Source organism: Dipteris shenzhenensis, chromosome 2, assembly GCF_047967505.1.
Source record: "Dipteris shenzhenensis isolate YYH24624 ecotype China chromosome 2, Dip_SZ_1.0, whole genome shotgun sequence".
In the NCBI taxonomy this organism is placed as follows: Eukaryota; Viridiplantae; Streptophyta; class Polypodiopsida; order Gleicheniales; family Dipteridaceae; genus Dipteris; species Dipteris shenzhenensis.
In genome coordinates, this window is record NC_141597.1 from 41,501,019 (window position 1) to 41,521,208 (window position 20,190).

Sequence of the window (20,190 nt, forward strand, 5' to 3'; positions counted from 1 at the left end):
CCATTCTCTCATGCCAAAGATGAGTTTCAGCAAGCTGTGAATCTGAAATTGCAAATGCTTCAATAGAAAGTGCAGCTGAGTGATGATCAAGGTGATAAAGCCCCTTTTGCAAAGTGCCAGTGAAAACTATGGCATTGTCATCATGAAGATCATAAACTAGGCATCTGTAGCCATCAAAAATCACTCTGAAACCTGAAGTGGCAATTGCTGAAATTGAAATCAAGTTGACTTCAATTCCAGGCACAAAAAGAACATTTGTCAGAGTGAAAGGATGGCTTGAAATGGATGTGAGCTGCACATCTCCAATTCCTTTTACAGCATAGGAAGCATTATTAGCACATGGGACAGTCCCCCCTCGAGGTGCATCAGCTAAAGAATGAAACAACTGTCTGCAAGATGTGACATGCTTGGAAGCACCACTCAAAGTACCACGAATGAGCATCATTAGTAGTAAAGAATGCATCAGCTTTGGAGGGTTCAAATGAGCAATGGGCAGCCCATGCCCAATCATTCTGAAGAGCATGTGCATGTGAAGCATCTTCTGGCTCATGGGATTCAATAGCATGAGAGGCATTAACTGTCAATCCTGCTTTCTTTTTCTCCGAAGCAATGCGCTTCCTGCATTCTGAAATGTCATGTCCAGGCTTGCGACAATAGTTGCATCTTTTCTTCTTTGACTTATCTGCTGTATGTTTAGATGCATGGGAGGAATTGCAACTGCTATGCGCAAATTTTGGCTTGCCCATAGGCTTGGAAGCCTTGCCTCTTCTTGTCTGCTGTGAAGCAAATGCATGATCAGGAATAATGGCTTGTCTATTAGCTCTACTTTGCTCTTCTTGCAAAAGCAAAGTAACTAGCTGATCAAAAGAATAGTGGTCTGGATTACCCGTGGCCACTAATCGAAGGGTTGTAGCAAACCCTTGTATCTGGCAGTTCATTCAATGTGGTACTGACAAGCTGTGAATTTGGCACCACCTCATCAATGTTGGCAAGTTGTTCCATGAGGTCATTGACCTTTGTTAGGTATGCATCCATAGAGTCACCTTCATTCATGCTGACTTCATGTAATTGCCTTCTCAAATATGCAACACGTGCCTCATTGTGAATTTGATAGAGAGAAGCCAATTTATCCCAAGCATCCTTTGCTGTCCTACAAGACCGGATGTGTGGAATAATGATTCTCTTGCATGATAAAGCAATACATGAATGTGCATTTGCATCTCTTGCATCACATCTTGTCTGTTCCTGAGTTGGAAGAGTAGTAACAGGAGTGCTAGAAGATGAGGCATCAGGAGGAGTACCCCCTGCAGAGGGACCAGCAGTAGAGGCAACCACTGTAGCATTGGCTGGCCTCAGATCAACCCCAGAAACAATATTCCACAAATGCTTTGCAACAAGGATATGTTTCATGAGATAAGACCACATCGGATAGTTGGTGCCATCCAACTTATCATCTTCACGAAGAATGCCAAATAGATCTTGATTGTTCCAAGCCATAGCAAATGTGATACCCTGAAAGAGACCTGAAAACCCAAAAAGAAGCCTCAAGGCTATCACTGCAAAAAGCTGGCTGTCCAAAAATGACAGCAAATATTTGCAAGTTTCCGACCCAAATCAAAGGGCAAATGCAAATCTAACCCAAATGTGACTGTGGCAGGCAATGTTCACTGCAAAAACAGCAAATCTGGCAAAAGCCCCAAATTTATTGAGAACAAATAGGCCAAAAAGAGGGCAAATGCAGAAAAGCCCCAAATTTTGCTGAATTTTTGCAAATGTGACCCAATGTATGCGAATATGACTCGTGTTGCTGCAGAAAAGACTCAATGTCTGAAAATCTGACTCAATGTCTTGCAAATGTGACTCAATGTTCTCCAATCTGTCCCAATGTATTGCAATCAAAAGAGAAATTGCAGACAAAATCCCAAAAAGATTAGCCTCAAGGTTTGTAACTGCAAAATTAGGACTTGCTGTCCACAAAGTGATTGCAAAAATGCAACTGTCCCAAAATATAAACCTCTTTCCAAACTGTTGAAATAGTTGATAAGACTTCAAACAGTAAAAGGAAGTGAAGGACAGCAAAAGTCCTCAAAAGCCCCAAGTTTTTGTCTTAATTTCTTGAAAATCTAACTGTAATATACCAAAAAACCCCAAATGTCTTGCAAAATCGAAAAGTCCCAAATTTTGAGATTGAAATTGAGCCAAATTTCAACTTCAGCTACAATCTAATTGCAGATTAGCCAGGAAGAGGGAAAATCTGATAAAAGCCCCAAATTTTGGGCCAAATCTGCCCAAATGTGCCAATGATAAAATCTGCATGTTCTTAGAGTGACACTTCTGAAATTTCCAATGCTTTGCTCAAGATTTGCGTTGCTCAAGTTCACGCTCCAAGTCACACGTTGTACGCTGCTTTTGTGCGTTGCTGGTTGTAGACTTGCAAGTCAACTGCTCTACTATTATGGCAATTCACCAAGTTGGCGAAAGTCTCACGTAAGGCGCCTAATGAAGACACCACGTCGAAGACAGCAGGCACGTTGTTATCGCGCAAGTCACACGCATGTGTTCACTCCGTGCAAGTTACACACAAGTCTTGCTTGTTGGAATACTGAAAGGAAAGAGTAGAGTGGACACAAAATCAGAATACTTGCTTATAGAATGAAGAAGAAAGAGGTCCTTAAGTAGGCACCTCATACAAGGTCACTGACATCACTGATGACCTCAAAGCTCCACAATCATCTCCTCAATCTGCTCCTAGATTCTCTCAATCATCCTATGTGGCTCTTCCACCACCTAACTGTGCTTGTGGGCACCTAACTGTGCCTCTAGCACTCACACATAGAAACATAAGGTGTGCCTGAGGCATACACCTTGAGATATCCCAACAAACCCCCCCTCAAGGAAATGCCTCATGCTATGTCAAGGATACATCTAGTCTCATAGTTTCTCATGCCATCTCATTGTGGTCAAGGATAAATTTATGGCTAGGTTCTCATGCTAGCAAGGGTTTCCTTGGGTGTAAGGTAAACAAAAAAGGGATACAGAAAGACCTTCCAATGGTTATCTCCCCTGCATGTACATGCACACAATGTCTGCAGGAGGTACCATGGAGCAAAACATACACATGGCCTACATCATAAGGTGACCAGAGGTGTTTACAAAACACACAAAACACAATAGTTTATTTTCATTCATTTTGGAGGACTATCCAGGCTGAGTACCTTGACATAAAAAGAGAGATCTGGAGCATACGTAGAGATGTGTTTAAAATGCATAATCTTCAAAGGATGCCTCATCTTGTGGAGGCTCATTCACTGTAAGTAGATTTGCATTTTCTGTCTTTGCTTTGGCTTTGCAAAACTTCTCATGATGGTTGTTCTTGCCACAGTGCTTGCATGGATTAACTTTGAAGCAGTCCTTTGAAAGGTGATTTGTCTTTCCACAGTGATTGCAAGGAGTATACTTGCCCTTCTGGAATTTCATAACATAAGCAGTGTCATTGCCTTTCCTTAACTCCATATGTCTTTCTTCTTCTTGGAGAGCTGAGATAATGCCTTCAAGGTTTGGATTGGGAAGATTCTTCAAAGTGCTTACAATGTGATCAAAACTTTCAGGCATACTCTTAAGTAGCACTGCCATAGCATCATCAGGGGTGATAGGAGAGTTGATAGAAGCTAATTGAGTCATAAGACTCCGCATATAGTTGACATGAGCAGCTGAAGTAGTATCACTTGCCATCTTTAATTCAAAGAAAGAGATTTTAAGTGATAGTTTAGAAATGTGAGAGCTTGCACCAAAAATCAAGTCTAGCTTCTGCCAAGCTTCCGAAGGAGACTCCAAGTCAGAGATATGATGTATGTAATCATCACCCAAAGCTAAAGCAATTATACCATATGCTTTTTCTTCTCTTGCTGGATCCCTTGCCGATCGTGTCGGAGTTGAAGATTGTCCAGCATTGGAGGCCGTAGAAGAAGCGGTAGGAGTAGGTTTGACAAGTCCCCATAAGTTCTCCCGCATCAATGCAAATTTCACCTTCATTTGCCAAGTATGGAAGCCCTTTCCATTGAACTTCTCAAGATTATATAAGGTAGCCATGAGAGGGTCTAACCCAGATATTGGGCAGTGTCTATCTCTCTTACAAGGCAAAAATATAACTGAAATACTTCCAAAGTATGAGCAATAGTAGTGACTAGATTTCAAACAATGATGCTTCCTTTTACATGCTTCATAGAAGTGGGTGAAATAAACACTTTCCAATCAAAACCAGGTCTAGCAAGTCAAAACAAAACTGAATCCACACTTGTACTGAAGTTATTGAAAGCTTCAAAAAAACCAGAAATGCTAGAGTAGCATTTTATGTAGCATCATCTTCAAAAACTTGTCCAAAACTGTCAAAACTGAAAAGCTGAACTTGGAGGGCTTGTAGCTCACTCTTCAAAGCAAGGAAAAGAGGGCTTTCTGAAGCAAAAGAAAGCTCATATACCAGAGAAGGTCCAGCACAGAGGTTGGACGAAATGGTGCGCACTTTTGCCCAGGAGAGTTGCTACAGGCTGAAACTGAGTTTTGACGATTTCTCCCTCGTTACTGAACCAAATGACCTGAAAAATGGCTCAAAATCTTCGTCTTGAGGTCGCCCATCTACTCCTAAGAGGGCTCAGGCAATGGCGGAGCAGGCAGGGAGTATTGAGCAACAGAACAAATTCGCTGTTTGGAGAATGGCAGCCACCACAGACGTTTTTTTTTCAATTGCTTGCAGGTGGAAGTTCGCCCATACTAGAGGAGTTTCCAGCTCAGAGGGTTTGGGCAATGGCCATTTGTAGATGGAGAACCAAGCTCTCAAAGATTTTGGAAAGAAAGAGGAAAATGGAGAAGAAGAAGATGAAGAAGAAGATGATGATGTGGCAGAAATGGGCTCAAGGGGGATCAAAGGGCTCTAATACCATGTTGGAATACTGAAAGGAAAGAGTAGAGTGGACACAAAATCAGAATACTTGCTTATAGAATGAAGAAGAAAGAGGTCCTTAAGTAGGCACCTCATACAAGGTCACTGACATCACTGATGACCTCAAAGCTCCACAATCATCTCCTCAATCTGCTCCTAGATTCTCTCAATCATCCTATGTGGCTCTTCCGGGCACCTAACTGTGCCTCTAGCACTCACACATAGAAACATAAGGTGTGCCTGAGGCATACACCTTGAGATATCCCAACATTGCTTTCGATGGCAAAGACGTAGCACTATTGGGAAGCAATGGATTGTACGGTAACGTGTAGGCGCCCAGCAAGAAAACAGGTCGACCAGCAAGAAATCAGCCTCCAATGAGTTAAGGGAAGGCTTGGGATAACTGACATGGGCTGGAGAAAGATGGCAATGCCTGCTCTGATACCACTGTAGGATCGGTTGAGAGAGAGTGTGTGCAGGTAGCAAAGTGTCGCACAAGTCTTAGCCATCATGTCAAACTTGGATAATGAAAAAGGAGGACAAGGTACAAGTACCTAGACCTAGGACTAAGTGTCCTAAGTGTCACATAGGACTAAGTGTCCTATGTGGCCTAAAAGGCACTAACACTACAAGTGCCTATATTTATGCCTGCAAGGCACATACCATGGCCTATAAGGCATCACTAGAACCACCAGGAGATGGCCTACAGTAGCATCGAACACCTTACCCGACCTAGTGCGGAAATAAACCCCTCCAAAGGAAAAGGCCTCCTGCTCGAAGAGCGAGGGATAGAACCAAGTGGAGGAAAATCCACAAGAGAAAGAAGAAATAGCAATCACTACCTCACTGAAGATGGCGAGTACAACATCTTCCTCACGATAGTCCACTATGTCAACCAAGGCCGAAAAAGAGGAGTTGATGAACATGCCTTGTGCCGAGGTACGCAAAATCCTTACACAAGCAGGGGAGACAGTATACACAACCCTCTTGTAGAAAGGGGCTGCTCCGAAGAACCATGACCACGAAGAACTACAGAGGCACAGGATTGGTCCTATCCAAGACTGAAGCATCAACAATAACAGCCTAGTCAATGTGAGGAGCTACTATCGGGTCCATGGGCGGAGCTACTGTGACAACAAAAAATGATATTTTGTTTTGAAACCTGTGGGAGGATTTGTGGGCCCTGCAAGGTGACAAAAGCTAGCCACGGAGACAAAGAATCAAGAAGCGTGACGGAGAAGTTGGTGGCGGGAGACGGCTCTTTGAGGCTACTCTCGTTGCGGCTTGTCAATCTTTTGATGTCAACTACTTTATTTCATATAATCATTAATGTGAGTTTGACACTAATTAGAATAATTAGTGAAAATGATTGCAAATGTGATTATGAGTGGAGTGCATCATTGTAAATACCATGGGTATGAATTATAAATACCTTGGTATAGGGATAGAATGGTTTAGGAAATATATTGTTTGCTTTGTAATTGGAAAATAGAAATGAGTCATATATTTAGAGTGGGCCAAAAGCCTACATGGACTCAAAAATGTACTAAAATAATAGGGAGTGCACATGGAGAGCATGTGGAGGGCATGTGAAAAAGTGTGGAGGAGTGTGGAGTCAAAAGGAATCCTTCTAGAATTCTTATGTGGAATGTGGAGGATGTTGACATGTGGAAAAGAGGAGGGTCCTCTTGGGCTCCATGTGAGAAGACTATTGACTTTTCTACTCAAAAGGATAAAGAAGCATCTTGTGATGGGACACTTGTCAAAATCCTCCTAAAAGGACAATTGATGGTGATCCATGCCCGTATGTCACAAAGGGGTGAAAGAATCTACTGCCAGCAAATGTAACAGGGTGAAGGAAGGTGAGAATTGCACTATAAAAGCAACCCCTCCCCTCTCTCTCAAGCATCTCATTTTCTCCTTGTAGCCTTGCCGTTGCCTTGTATCTAGCTCCTTCTATGCCTCTCTTTTCCCTTGAGCCTCAGCCCCTCTCTTCTTTGTAGTTCTCTCCCATTGGGAAGCTTTCTTGGCTTCCAGAACCAAGATCTTCCCTTCTTTTCCCATTTTCTCATATTTTTTTCCTCTTCGCTCGGGAGCTCCGTTTGTGCTCATGTATGGCTTGTTTTGGGATCTGTTCTGAGGGGATTCTCTACCCTTTAAGGCGACCTCATTCCAATATGTACTGTGGAAGAAACCCCTTCAGTAAGAGAAATCGTTGCCTTTTCCTATTGCTCAAGTCGCTCATGGATTGTTTTGGTACCCGGTCGTAAAACGGCCATAACTTTTTGCTCCCTACTCCGTTTTAGTTGAAATCTTTATCAAAATCTTCGTCTCTTTGAGCTCTATCCATTTATGTCCTTACCATGTTCTGATTTGTTGAGAAAATGTTACAGTGTGTAGAACAGAGTAGACTTGGATTTGGGACAGTTTTGGAATATGTTACTAAAATGGTCCTAACTTCTTATCTCTTGTTCCATTTTTCGTGAACTATATGTCAACATTCTTGTCTTTTCAAACCCTACAAGCATGCGTTATTTGTTTTGGGTTTTGAGGGTCAAAGGAAGAGCTATTTCCATGCTATCATAGCTGTATTTTTATTTCCAATAATTGTGGGTTCTCACCCAACAACCCCATACGTCATAATGTACCCTACCAATTCAGCCCCTTCACTTCCATCCATGTAGTTCTTAGTATGAAAATTCTCTTCCAATAGAGGCTTGCTCTTACGTTTGGCGCCGAACACTTGGCAGAAATCAATGCTTCCCCTCAACCTTTCCTCTTTCACATGTTGAACTATGATCTCACCTTTGATGTTTATATCTTTATCTTGCTTTCATTCGTCTATTTTCCTTTCCCTCTTGTTCTTTCGACTCTAAGAAGTGACTAGAATTAAGCCCCCAAATTATGTGTCACACTACAACCGTATCAATGGGAGTAGTTGTAATCATGGCAACTTCCCAAGCAGTAGTGTCCTGAGCTAAGCAAGGGATAGCCTTAGGTATAGCTATGGTCGCAACTTAAAGAGGATCAAGGGAGCCACTAGTCACAACCAGAACAGGAAAGTTCGAAGGCCCGACCGCATCTCGCTCCGGGGTTAGTGAGGGCCCTCATGATCTACAACTGGTGAAGAAGCACGGACACTAACCGAAACCCTGCGGGGGACCACGGGTGCAATGGATGCTGGTCGTTCAGCATGTGTCGAAACTAATGGCGGAGCACTCTATCGAGGATGATGAGGAGCTGTACTAGAAGGCTTTTTGGGTCTCTTCTTCTTTCTTGGGCAATCCCCCCAAAATGGCCAAAGGTTCTACAAATCATGTCTACCCGCGATCTCGGCTCTCTACCAAAAGAAAGAATCATCCAGACACTTGAGTATGATATGGTCATCGAAAATATTAGAGTCGTCAACGACAACCCTAACTCTGAGAATCCCATCTAATTTTATCGCCTCCACTACTGAAGAGGGAAAACCAAGGAGGAAAGGATACCTGTGACCACTCTGAAGGAAGCTCCAATCGAGGCGAGGAGCCGATAATACACCTGAGGAAGGCCGAGGAATTTGATGAAGCGAGAAGTGACTAGGCTATCCTCCTCTATTGGATCAAGGCCCATTGTGAAGGGTCCCAAGAAAATCCTCTTGGAGTCTGCAAAGAGTTGGCTTTGAGCACAGAACTCGCAGCCTCCAGAATATCAAAGACTACCTAGAAGAAGCCACATCCCAGCAAACAAACATCTTTAGGCTCGAGGATAACCCCGCAAACATGCAGTCTCCGGCTTGTAGTCTCCGGCTTGAATTCAAAAAGGATGAAATCCATAGATGCGAGCGATGAGGGTGGTGGAAGACTCCAATTCCACATGTTTTAGAACCTGCAACAACTTGTCTTTTGAAAATGTGCACGTTCTTGCGGCTCGTGGAAGCGGTTTGGGATTTGATTGAATGCGCCATTCGTCAATCAAAGGTGAGAGGCCGACTTGAAAAGCTCTATTTGTCTCTAAAGGATTGAGAAAGAAAGAAAGAAAGAAAAAGAAATTTTATTAGAGTCTTCGGAAGACCGATGTCTGATCATACATAATCAAATACATCTGGGTGTGACAATCAAGAGGAAAAAGACTGGAGCAGGAGCAAAAGCCTCCGTATGTCATGTCGCCCTGCCTGGTGCATAGCCGGTGATGGGACATTGGTGCCATGCGTCTGGGTCTCCTGGAGAAGGCTCGACGCAAGACCAGAGCCACTGTGACTCCCGTGGGACGTGCCCCGGGTCTAAACAATGACGGGAGGCCCCCTAGAGTGATCTGTGTGTCCCCTTGATGCCTCGTGTGTCGTGCTACGATCGTCAGGTCGGGGTCTCTGTCACGTCTGCGTCTAGAGACTGGATGATCAATATCACTCAATGGGAAGAACTCTGTGATCCTGCTCTGAGAGGTGTCTGGTGGTGTGGCCCAGCCCCGTCGCCTGAGTAAGTACTCTCTGTGTCGGACCCCCTCGTGAATGAAGGCCGCTAGGCATCTCTAATCTGGGTAGGCGAGGAATCTAGAAAGGAGCCCAAAGCCGTCTCTGAAGAGACAGTGGTGGCGACCTCGGATCTCGTAGTACATTGGGCACCTGGAAATAAAATGCTCCTCCGACTCAACCTCTTGACAATCGCACAAAGAAAGAAGAGGGATGAGGGGGCTGAAAAGAGGAGGCGGGAGGGGCTAAGAAAGCAGCCAGGAGCGGGAAGGGAGGCAGAAAGGAAGGAAAGGGGCGGAGGAGAGGCTGAGAAGGAGCAGCGAGCAAGGAGGGAAGGTAAGGAGCAAGAAAAGGTGGCGAGGGAGGCTAAAGAGGGGGCGAGGGGAGGGGGGGGGGGCGCTGAGAGGAAGACAGGAGGGGCTGAGGGATGAGAGGGGAAGGGTTAATCGGTGATCAAAAACACCCCTCTAAATCCAATTGAAACCGAAATCAGCCCCCCAATCTGAAGTGTTCTCATCACTAATTCAAAAGGCATTGGATTTAATTCCAATTAATAAGTGCACATGCTTATAGTAAAACAATTCCAAGGCTACCCTAACAGATGTGAGATTTTGTGGAGTGGCATGCAAAAAAATAGTAAAGTCATCAGCAATCTCACTGCCCACAATCTCCTCATCCCTTACGGGGAGTTTGAGTCTACCTTAGATCTCAAAAAGATACTCATTGCTTCAGCCACGTATAAAAAAGAAAAGTGGAAAGAGAGCAACCTTGATGAACTGATCTAGAAATCTGAAACCTCTCTCCCCTGTCCCCTTTGATAAGCACCTGGCTATAGAAGAAACCCCCCTGATCCAACCATCTGAAAATCCAAATCGTAGAAGGGTACCCTCCCAAAAAAGGAAACATCCTGGAGAGAGCATGACTCCACAGAGTGTCGTTGTATAATGAAGGATGAGTTTGAGTCATGCCCCTCAAAAAACACTTGAGGGCCAGTAAGGGATAACCATGCCACTGATCCCCAAGTCATAAAGAAGGGTACTCTATGAAATAAGCAAAGAATCCTGGCAACACCCTTCCAGATCGTCCTCGCCTGTCTTCACTCCAAAGGCAATGCAGAACTGACTCAACTGCTGCATGGCATCAAGGACACGTAGGGTCAGCCCCCAACCTAGATCTCATAGGTTCACTGCAATCCCTCCATGAATAGAAAGCCAAACGAAGAGAGTGATCTTTCTATTTCTGAGGGATTTCCAAAGCCTCCTCCAAAAGTTTTTATGCACCTTTGCAGAAATATGAAAACTATCCCAATGAGGAGCTCTGGAGGGCCTCCAACCTCTACTGCTAAGCTGAAATCTCCTGGCAATTATGACTGTGTAACGAAAGAAGGGGATGCTCTTCTCTTGGTGCACTTCATCAATCCATTTCCACTCCCCTGGGTCCCACTGCAAGAACCTGATGGGAGAACCACCATATAACTAGAGTCTCCAAGACCCAAGTGCTAGGAGAACAGGGTCAAGATCAAGATACCACTGTGAGACCGTGCCCCACTCCATATAACCTGCAATCCTAACAGGCTGGAAGGCAACCTCCAAAAGAATATCATCTGAAAATTTGAGAAGTCTGCCTCCCGACTGAACATCAAAGACAAGGGTCTCCTCATGTGCATCCCGCAAGGTAATAACTTGTAAGGAAACACCCGTCCCCATGAAAGCTCCCAACCAAGTGGACTCTGTGATAGGCATGTCATCTGTATCTATCCACTCTGCTGGTATGGCTGCCTCTATCTGCTGCATCCTGACTGCACTCCCTCTGAGGTGGCCAACTAATACGAGTCTCTGATCCTCTGGAAGCTTGCTAAAAGCCCTACAATGGAAGCACGTCCCCTCTCCCATCTAAACCACTGCATATAATGTGACACTCCTAGTGATCTGCCATGCTCATCCAATATAGATTCATTCCACATGACTGGCTGCGTACCTATTTCTTCGCGAGAGGAGGGTGTAACTCACCGAAGAGTGTCTCTAAAGCTGCCCCAAGCTTTCAGAATGGAAGCCATGAGAAAGAAAGAAAGAACGAAAGTTTATTGAAGTCTTCAGAAGACCGATGGGTCTATGAGACTGTGAAAAGCCTGGTACAAATAAGCTGTGGGGGTGGAGCTATAAACGAGCACCCACGCCAATGTAGAATGCAAAATGCAAAAATGCAAAATGATAGTACAAGGCACAACATAGTCATGCCAGGGGTCAACTACACATCAACATCATCATCATCGCCGTCAGGAAATCAAGGTGGATGAGGCAATGGAGGCATGAAATCGGTGATAGAGTGATGTCGGCTGCTCACCGGTGTGGCCGTGTGACGTCTCCTAGTCATAGCTCTATGTCTAACAAGGGCCACAGTAACCCCTTCGGTCGGGCTGAGCAGATGGGACACCCCAATGCAAAACATCCTCTATGAGGCCCTCTCTACATATAAGGCATCTAGAATCCTCGCTGGAAAATTCAGTGAGGTACATGTGACCCCAATAGCTGCCTTGCAATACACGAATATGTAGGGATCAGGTTGTGCGCACAATTTTGCAGCGGAGGAAGGAGCATGTCTCCCAACTATCCTCCTCTTTACTACAAGCACAAGTCTCGGTCTGTGATAGCCACACGCTCATGGTCACCGCACAAGCCACCGGGCAAACCCCACTCGACACAACAGAGGAGTATAGGGATAGTCCACACCCTTAAGTTAGTAAGTACATTTTTTTTAAATTTTACCCTTAAAAACAGATCAAGGTGGGTATTCAGCGTCTCAAATGAGGCTCAAAAACCATTATAACCATCGAGAAGTGATTCGAGGTGGAAACCCTTGGTGCAATGCATACCGATCCACCTTTGTCAACATTAAAGCGCTAATGAGCTACCCTTGAGCATTGTGCTCACAGCTCCAAGAGAGTTAAAGGCCACCTGAAAGAAACCTCGTTCCAAAAGTCAAATATCAGAGAGGCACGGAGTCAGGTCCAAAGATAAGGCCAAAAGCATCCAGTACCTAGCTTGTGGTTTGCATGCGAAGAGGGTGGTGAAGCTCTCAAACTACACATCCTTTTACAACTGCAGTGACCCGTCTTTTAAAAATGTACACGTTTTTCGTGGCTGGTGGAGGTCGTCAAGGTTTAATTGAATGGATCTCCATTCGTCATAGAGGGTGCAAGGCCAATTCAACCAGTTGAAGAATCCATCCGTCGCTTGGAGAGGTTGAAGGGAGAGTCTAGAGCAAGAGAACCTAAAAGAAGGCTAAGGGAGAGATCCCGGGAGGAGAAAGGCTAGAGAAAAAGGTGTTAAAGGAGAGCTAAGGGCTAGCTGCGAGGTGAAAGGAAGGGGGTGGGACAGCTGTAGGAGAGGCCAGCATCTGCAAGGAGAGAAGAGGCTCTGCAGTGTAGGAAACGTAGCAGCTGGGACCTGGAAGTGGCTGAATGGCTAGAGGAGGCAGAGGACAACTGCAAGTGGAGCAAGGCAGCTGCAGGCGGAGCTAGAAAGCTGCTACAGGTGGTAGAATTGCAGCTGTGGGTGAAGGGAAGGACATATGAAGCAGAGCAGAAGGGGAGGACGATACGAAGCAGCTAGGAGGGCAGGGAAGGTAGGGAGGAAGGCAGGGGAGACAGCAGGGAGGAGCCGAGCATGATGGAGAGTTGCTACTTAGGAGCTCATAGGCTACTCAGCTTCCTGGCATATTTGGAAGACATAATGCTCTCATGCTCTTGACCATTATCAGATGCCTTTGGGATGTTCTGGTTGGAGCAATTTGATCCACACAATTTGTGGTATTTGAAATTGTTGTGAGATTCACACAATTCATGGTATTTGGGATCATTGTGTCAGGGCAGCTCTTGGGGAACCCTCGTAGTAGCCGACAGATTAAAACGTAAAAAATCCACCAAGTTTGTGGTAGCTATGCACACCTTATTAAACCATTACATTTTGATTACCCATAAAGCTAGCTTTAACAACAATACTAGTTGCCTCCCTGTGAAGATACTATAGTGACCCAAATCTTCACACCATGATTCTCAAACCATAAAGGTCCATACATGCAAGTGAGAAAGAAGAGGGACACACTGGATTCAATTGAGACTACATACCCATCAGCAATTGCCTTAAGCATAGGAAGGACAAGATTGTTTGCAATCACAGCATGTACTATTGCTTCATCATCTCGGCAGCTTTCGAGCAATTTTGAAATCTGTATGATTGATAACACCAATCAAAAGGAGGAAAGTTAAAGCAAATGTATCCCATATGCTAGAATAAGCATTTAAAAAGCATACCAAGGGAGTAACCAGATTTTATACACAAGTTTCCAATGATGATACAAAGAAATCCATTCAATCTTTGCTATCAAAAGACAATTACTTGTTCATGGATAGTGGATGCTGCCACAGCATCTCACCTTGTCACATAGATGCTCAAAAGTGGGTGCATGTCATGTGCATAATAATATGTTCGCTTTAGCTTGTAAACAATAGTATTTCACTAAATCTCTAGAGGTAAAGGTGCCAAAGCATAAACTAACTCTGATGAATGCTAGCCTAGCAAGCATAGCTGAATGAAAAAATAGTGGACCACATATACATTACATTTATAGCTCTATAACATAATTGGCTTAATAAAGGTAACGTTTAAGCACACACACAGAGAAAGAAAGAAAGATTTATTAACATCTTCAGAAGGCCTTACAAGCCTATGAGACAAGGTACACACCAAAAAAGAGTAGCTACTACATCGCTGAAACTCAAAGAGTCGAGGAGTGCACATGGCATCTCAGCTCGAGTATTGATAACACACATATAGTTTCTAGTTCTATAGTGAAGTCGCCTTCATTTCATCAGTTTAAGACTGAGGGTTATTGGGTTTGGACTCGAAATCTCGAATCAGTGCTTGCCCATCCTGATAAACAGCCCATTTGCCTTCTTTACGTGCTTCCTTCACTTTAGTAAATTCAGTATGTCTTTGTTTAAGATGAGTAGGAGGGAGCTCTTCAGATACACAGATTCTTGTACCCTCCAGTTTACGTTTCTGTCTAAGAATATTAACTTTTGCTGCCCTCTCATTGAAGTAAACCTGCGCTTCTATTCCCCTTGAGTAATACCACTTATGGCATTTTCATCCTGTGGTATTTCTTTCTTAAGGCATATGATCTTTTCCTCTGTGAATCCCTCCTCATCTCCAAGGCATCCATCCTGCGGCCCCCGGTGCGCAATATCATCGTGATCTGTACTCTCGTCTCCTGCTCTTTGATATCGGTCAGCTTTATTAACTTTTTGCTAACTTTTTGAGCCATCTCCTGCTTGATAGAGCTTACGGCAGCAGTGATCATTTTCTTTACTGTGGATACCAACCAAGGTGTCAATGGAGATGAAGTACATTTGAGCAACACTTCTTGGATAATTTCATGCTTTCCTTTCCCTTTTCTAGAGCTGCAATTCTAATCTTGAGCTCACGAATTTCCTACTGCAAATAACATTTTTGTTGGTGTATCATGCTCACCATTTTCTTGTGCTGTACAAACGCTTTCCATGCAAAGAGGGCATCTTTGAGGAAATGTATAGAGGAGGTGATAAGGCTGCACTATCAAAATATGTAGGCTTGCTTGGGGTCATGACAAACGTCTTCACCTTAGGGAACTCCATAGTACTGGCCTGTACAAAACTGAAGAACCCCAAGCTAGGCCGGGGATTCAGCCCAGCTTGGGGTGATTCGATCTGCTGCTGAGAACTGAGCCTAGAACTAGAATTGTTGTGCCTTAACCACAAACGCCTAGAGTAGAGCTACTGCATGACCTGGGCATGGAGCTGCATCACAGCCTTGACTCCTGATGTGTGTGGCGCTGCTGCCAAGACCTCAAGATCTGCCGTGCGTGTGCTCTTGTGTGCTCTTGTGCGCCAAGGGCCGGAGCAGCTGTTGCTAATACTGCAGCAGCTGGAACTAGGCAAGAGGCGGGGAGGCGGAGCTGGGAAGGCGCAGAAAAAGAAAAGAAAGATGTATTAATGTCTGCGGGAGGCCTCGCAAGCCTGTGGAACAAAGTACAGCAAATGGAAAGAAACTCATACAAGCCACAAAGGGCTGTAGCAAAGGGCATGCTAGGGGCCTTGCTGAGTACTATGCTAAACTAATCTATATAGAGCTCAAAATCTCAAAGCAAAAACTGGAGTTGAAAAGCTGAGGAAGCTGGGACTCAGTAGCCAAAGCTCGGCACCGTGGTGGATCTCCGGTGGGCTGCAAAGATGCCCCGGATCTGAGTCTTCCGAGCTGTCTCCCGTTGTGGTCGAGGGCGTGGTCTCCTTGACCTCTATATCCAAAGAGCTACATCAAGACTGACGCTTCATCTTGGGCAGTCTCCTCTACGGTGGGCGGAGATCGGTCAGACCTAGATCGTGCGTCCTCTGGTCACTCCCCATGTCGGGTGTGGACTCTGCGTCTTTTGCTCAGTAGTACTATGTTGTCTCTCTCCGCCAATTGATGCTGCCTGCATGTCTGCTAATTCCTCCTCCTCCACCGCTATGCGGCTTAAAAGCCAACTCGAATGCATAGAAGCCTATGACATGTCGTTGTGATTGGTCTGCCTCAGCATCCCATGGTGCTGTAAGTGCCTACTACTGTATGATATGTCGTAGTAGTATCTCTTTGTGTCGTCGCATCTCAATCAGATAGAGCCCAATGCAGACTTGATCATGGAAGTGGATCAGTCAAGAAAGTGGACCAAAGCCTTCCCCAGAGCTCATAATAGGCTGGGCAGACACATAAGAAGTGCTCCTCAGTCTCAATTGTCTCCAGTGTGCATAGCCTGAGAGAGAAAATGAAAGAAAGAAAGATGTATTAACATTTTCGGGAGGCCTCACGAGCCTATGAGACAAAGTACAATCACAGAGGTAATCCACACATGCCGTTGTGGGATGAAGGAGAAGCAAAGGGCTCACTAAGGCCCTTTGCTAGGTATTATGCAAAACCAAACTAAACTCAAAATACTAGAGTCAAAACTAGTACTCAATCTCAGAGTCAAAATACATATCCCGGTGCCAACATGACTCTCCTGTGAGCTGCAAAAATGTTTTGTATCTGTGTCTATCGGATCGTCTCTCTTGGCGACGGGGGGCATGATCTCTGTATCCGGCGGGCCATGTCAATAGTGACACCTCTAATTAGGCGATCCTCTCGGAATATAACTATGATGGGAAGAACCTCCAACGTGCGTGCTCTTGTGCATCTCTATATCATGTGTAGCTCTTGCATCTCTCCTCATCATCGTCTCATCCCACTGACCCACTCAACCCTCATATAATCTATGTCCTCCTCAACTAACTCAAATATGTAAACATATGTGACATGTTGCTGGGCTTGATCTAGCTCGGTCTCATGTGTCACCATATCATCTTGCCCTCTGATACGGTGCAACAAGGTCTATGAGAAAGAAAGAAAGAAAGAAAGTGTATTATTGTCCACTAAAGGCCAGAATGGGCCCATGGGACATCAAGAACTCTGCATACAAGATAGCACAAAATCAACGTGCCACAAAGAAGAGGCATCGTCGAATATCATCTAAGTGCTACACAATACAATACAAGTGAAAGTACATAATGTCAAATCTGAGCCTAAAAACAAAGTAAACTAGATGCAAGGAAACCGCCCCTGGGTGCAAAATGGGGGGATGAGTACAATATGCCAATGCAAGGATACAAGTCCAGGTGTCACGGAGTCTGAGAACCAAAATAATACTGAAAATCCTGTCCATCGACTCTGCCTCCTGCTATGAGAGTACAAATCTGAGCAAAGGTGAGGTGAGCGGCTGGTGGGGCGAGATCTCCGTGAGTAAGTCTCCTCCGAAAAGCTGCCATCATCCTGGATCGTCTGGAGTTGAAGTGACGAGTACGTGCCCTATGTAACAAGATCCTGCGGCGTCTACAAACCATCTCATATGTACATCCACAGGGTGGAGGCATGTGTCCTATGTGAGCTCTGACCTCCTCGTGCTCCTCCTGGTCTCTGTCATCTGGTATAGCGTGTGCTTGAGCTCTATCAGGCTGGGCTCTATCACGCTCCGGTCTGTGCTGATGGTCTCTGAGGTAGTCTCGTCAAAGCATAGTGGCCTCCCTGACATAAAGAGCTAGGCAATGCTGATCCTCGTAGTCCATCACTCGTGAGAGAGGTCCAAAGCCATCCGTGAAGAGACAGTGGAATCTACCTCTGAGCTCATAATATAGCGGGCATCTGCAAATGAAGTGCTCCTCTAACTCCACCTCTCCCATGGTGCAACAAGGGCAGATCCTGGTCTCTCGGCCTGGTCGCCGTCCATCCTCCATGCGTCGCATCCTACCAGCCTCTATCAAGAGACTCTAAGCTAGCCAAGGGCAATCCTCAGTGAGTGGGACATGTGGATACCTGTATAGCCTGGTGGAATGACAAATCCATCCTCTGAGATCCGAAGGAAGTGGTCACGATATGTGGCCATCTTCGTCGGAAGCTGCGTGGGATAAATCCAAGTGCGATACATATGAAGCTGCAGCAAGTCTGCTCTCGTGACCTGGCTAAGCTCGTGGCGAGTCAACTCGAGATGAGGGGCATCTATGCTGTATCGGAAGGGAGGCAGTCTATCCATGTCTAGTCCAAGAGATGTGAGCCACCTAGTGAGTCTGAAGTACCAGCAGTATCGGGCCCCAGATCGTGCTAACTCCATAGAAGATGCAAGTGCTAACCATGGCAACCGAGCTCTGCCTGCTGCTGAGTCTCCAAATTCCCTAACCCTATGCAAATACATGACCGACTGAAACGCTGCATCCAATGCAAGGGGAGTAGCTCCAAACTCTGCTAGCATGATCTCGTGCGGAACTGTAGCCTTGGCCCTAATGAGCCGAGAGAACATGATGATCTGTAACCTCTCTACTCGTCTCCAATCTGCAGCGCCGAGGTCTCCTGCCCAGAAAGGAGCTGCATACATTGCAGCTGGTCTCACCAATGTATCAAAAAGCAAGGATTTCGTATCGGGATGCTGAAAGTGGGACTGAAAACACTGACGCTCAAGATGAGCCAACGAAGCATACCCTTTACTAATCCTATCTCGTGCTGCATATCTCATGGTGAAAACCGGTCCCCTGAAAACTGCCCCCAAATAAGTATACTCTCTAACAAGCTCAATGCGATGTCCGTCATAAGTGAAGCAAAACTCATCCGTGCTGTAAATACGATCAGAGGTGTTGAAAACCATAACCTTGGTCTTGCCAAGGTTTACGGTCAACCCCCTGTCCTGGCAAAACCTGTGGAGTGCCTCAATATGTGCCTGGAGGCCCTGAGCAGTAGAGGAAGTGAGAACCACATCGTCCGCATACAGGAGGATAGGAATGGAGGATCCTGAGAGAGTAGAGCCCACACCGCCTGTCATCTGTATAAACATCTCTAGCTCATCAATATATAATCCAAAGAGAGTAGGAGAGAGCGGGCAACCCTGCTTCACCCCAATCGTGCTGCATACCTCCTCTGAGAGCCCCTCACGTGTCCGAACCCGACCAGTGACCCTCTCATACAAAGCCATGATAGCCCACTGTATCTCTCCACTGAAGCCCATCTGGCGAATCCTCTGAAACAATCTGAATCGCGCAACTGTGTCAAATGCCTTCCTGAAGTCCACGAAGCAACAATAAAGCCATTGCCTTCGTGACTTCGCCTCCTCTACCAGTGCCCTGAGTGTGAGGATGTGGTCAAGTGTCGAATGATCCCTGCGAAATCCAACCTGCCCTCTGGCTCTGAGTCCTCTCATCTCGGCATGGTCATTTATACAGCTTTCCAAAACTGATGCATAGATCTTGGCCATAACGTGGCCAATCATGATGGTCCTGTGATTCGACGGCTCCATATGGTCCCCCGACTTGTGGATAGGTACTATGGTATTGCCTAACCAGGACTGTGGTAGGCCTGTACAAACAGACTCATTGAAGAGACGGGAAAGAACAAAATCTAAGGCATCAATCCCATGGATTACATACTCCGCTTGCAATCCATCATGATCCTTAGCTCTCCCGTTCTTCAATCGGTGGACTGCTGCACGAACACTCTCTGGTGTGAAGAGACTAGATGAAGCTGGCCTAGGGGAATGGGATAAATCGATGGCTGGCTGATCTGGAACATCGTATAGAGCTGAAGTGTATGCAGAGCAGACACGTGGATCTGTGAGGGGGCTCTGAGACTTCGAGCGGAGGAATTTTCTCCAGAATTCCTTGGAGTCACAGCTGAAAAGCAAGCTTCTCAGCTCCTCCTCATTCCGGGCTAGAAATTGGCGTTTCTTGCGCCTAATCAACCACTTGTAGTCTCTCTTGGTTTCGGCAAGGAGGAGAGACTTCTCCTTGGTCTCAAGGTGAAGTTTCCTGCGGAGTTCCTTACACTCCTCGTCATACCAACCGTTGCAAGGAACAAGACCAACCGGTGGGGGACTAGACGAATGACATGTGGCAGGGAACGACATGTGAGCGGCAGAAACGAGTGAAGTATGTACAAGTTCCCACCGGTCCTGCGTGGATGGTAGAGCATCTAATAGATGAGGACGGAGTAGGCGGCTGAGGTTCTGGCTATATACATCATCGAACTGGTGGTCGAAATGAACCTCGTAATAGGGTTGGCGGTCATGATAACGAGGGGGGGATGGGTCATGGGAGACATTAGTCAAAGTAAAGTGGATGAGTGCATGGTCGGCAGAGGGCATGAAGGGGCTAACAGTAAGGCTATGGATGGAAGCGACTAGAGTCGGGGGACCTATGATGTAGTCGATCACGCTA

The 20,190-nt window shown here is 45.6% G+C and overlaps 1 protein-coding gene across 1 annotated transcript in view; it reads right to left on the reverse strand.

The window, feature by feature from the left end:
• LOC147904766 (ARM repeat superfamily protein) overlaps positions 1 to 20,190 on the reverse strand; it is a 141,228-nt gene that overhangs the window by 82,746 nt on the left and 38,292 nt on the right. Inside the window, exon 5 of the mRNA XM_087388274.1 lies at positions 13,513 to 13,613. Within this exon, the coding sequence (XP_087244400.1) occupies positions 13,513 to 13,613 (101 nt within the window). The remainder of the gene's footprint in view (positions 1 to 13,512; positions 13,614 to 20,190) is intronic.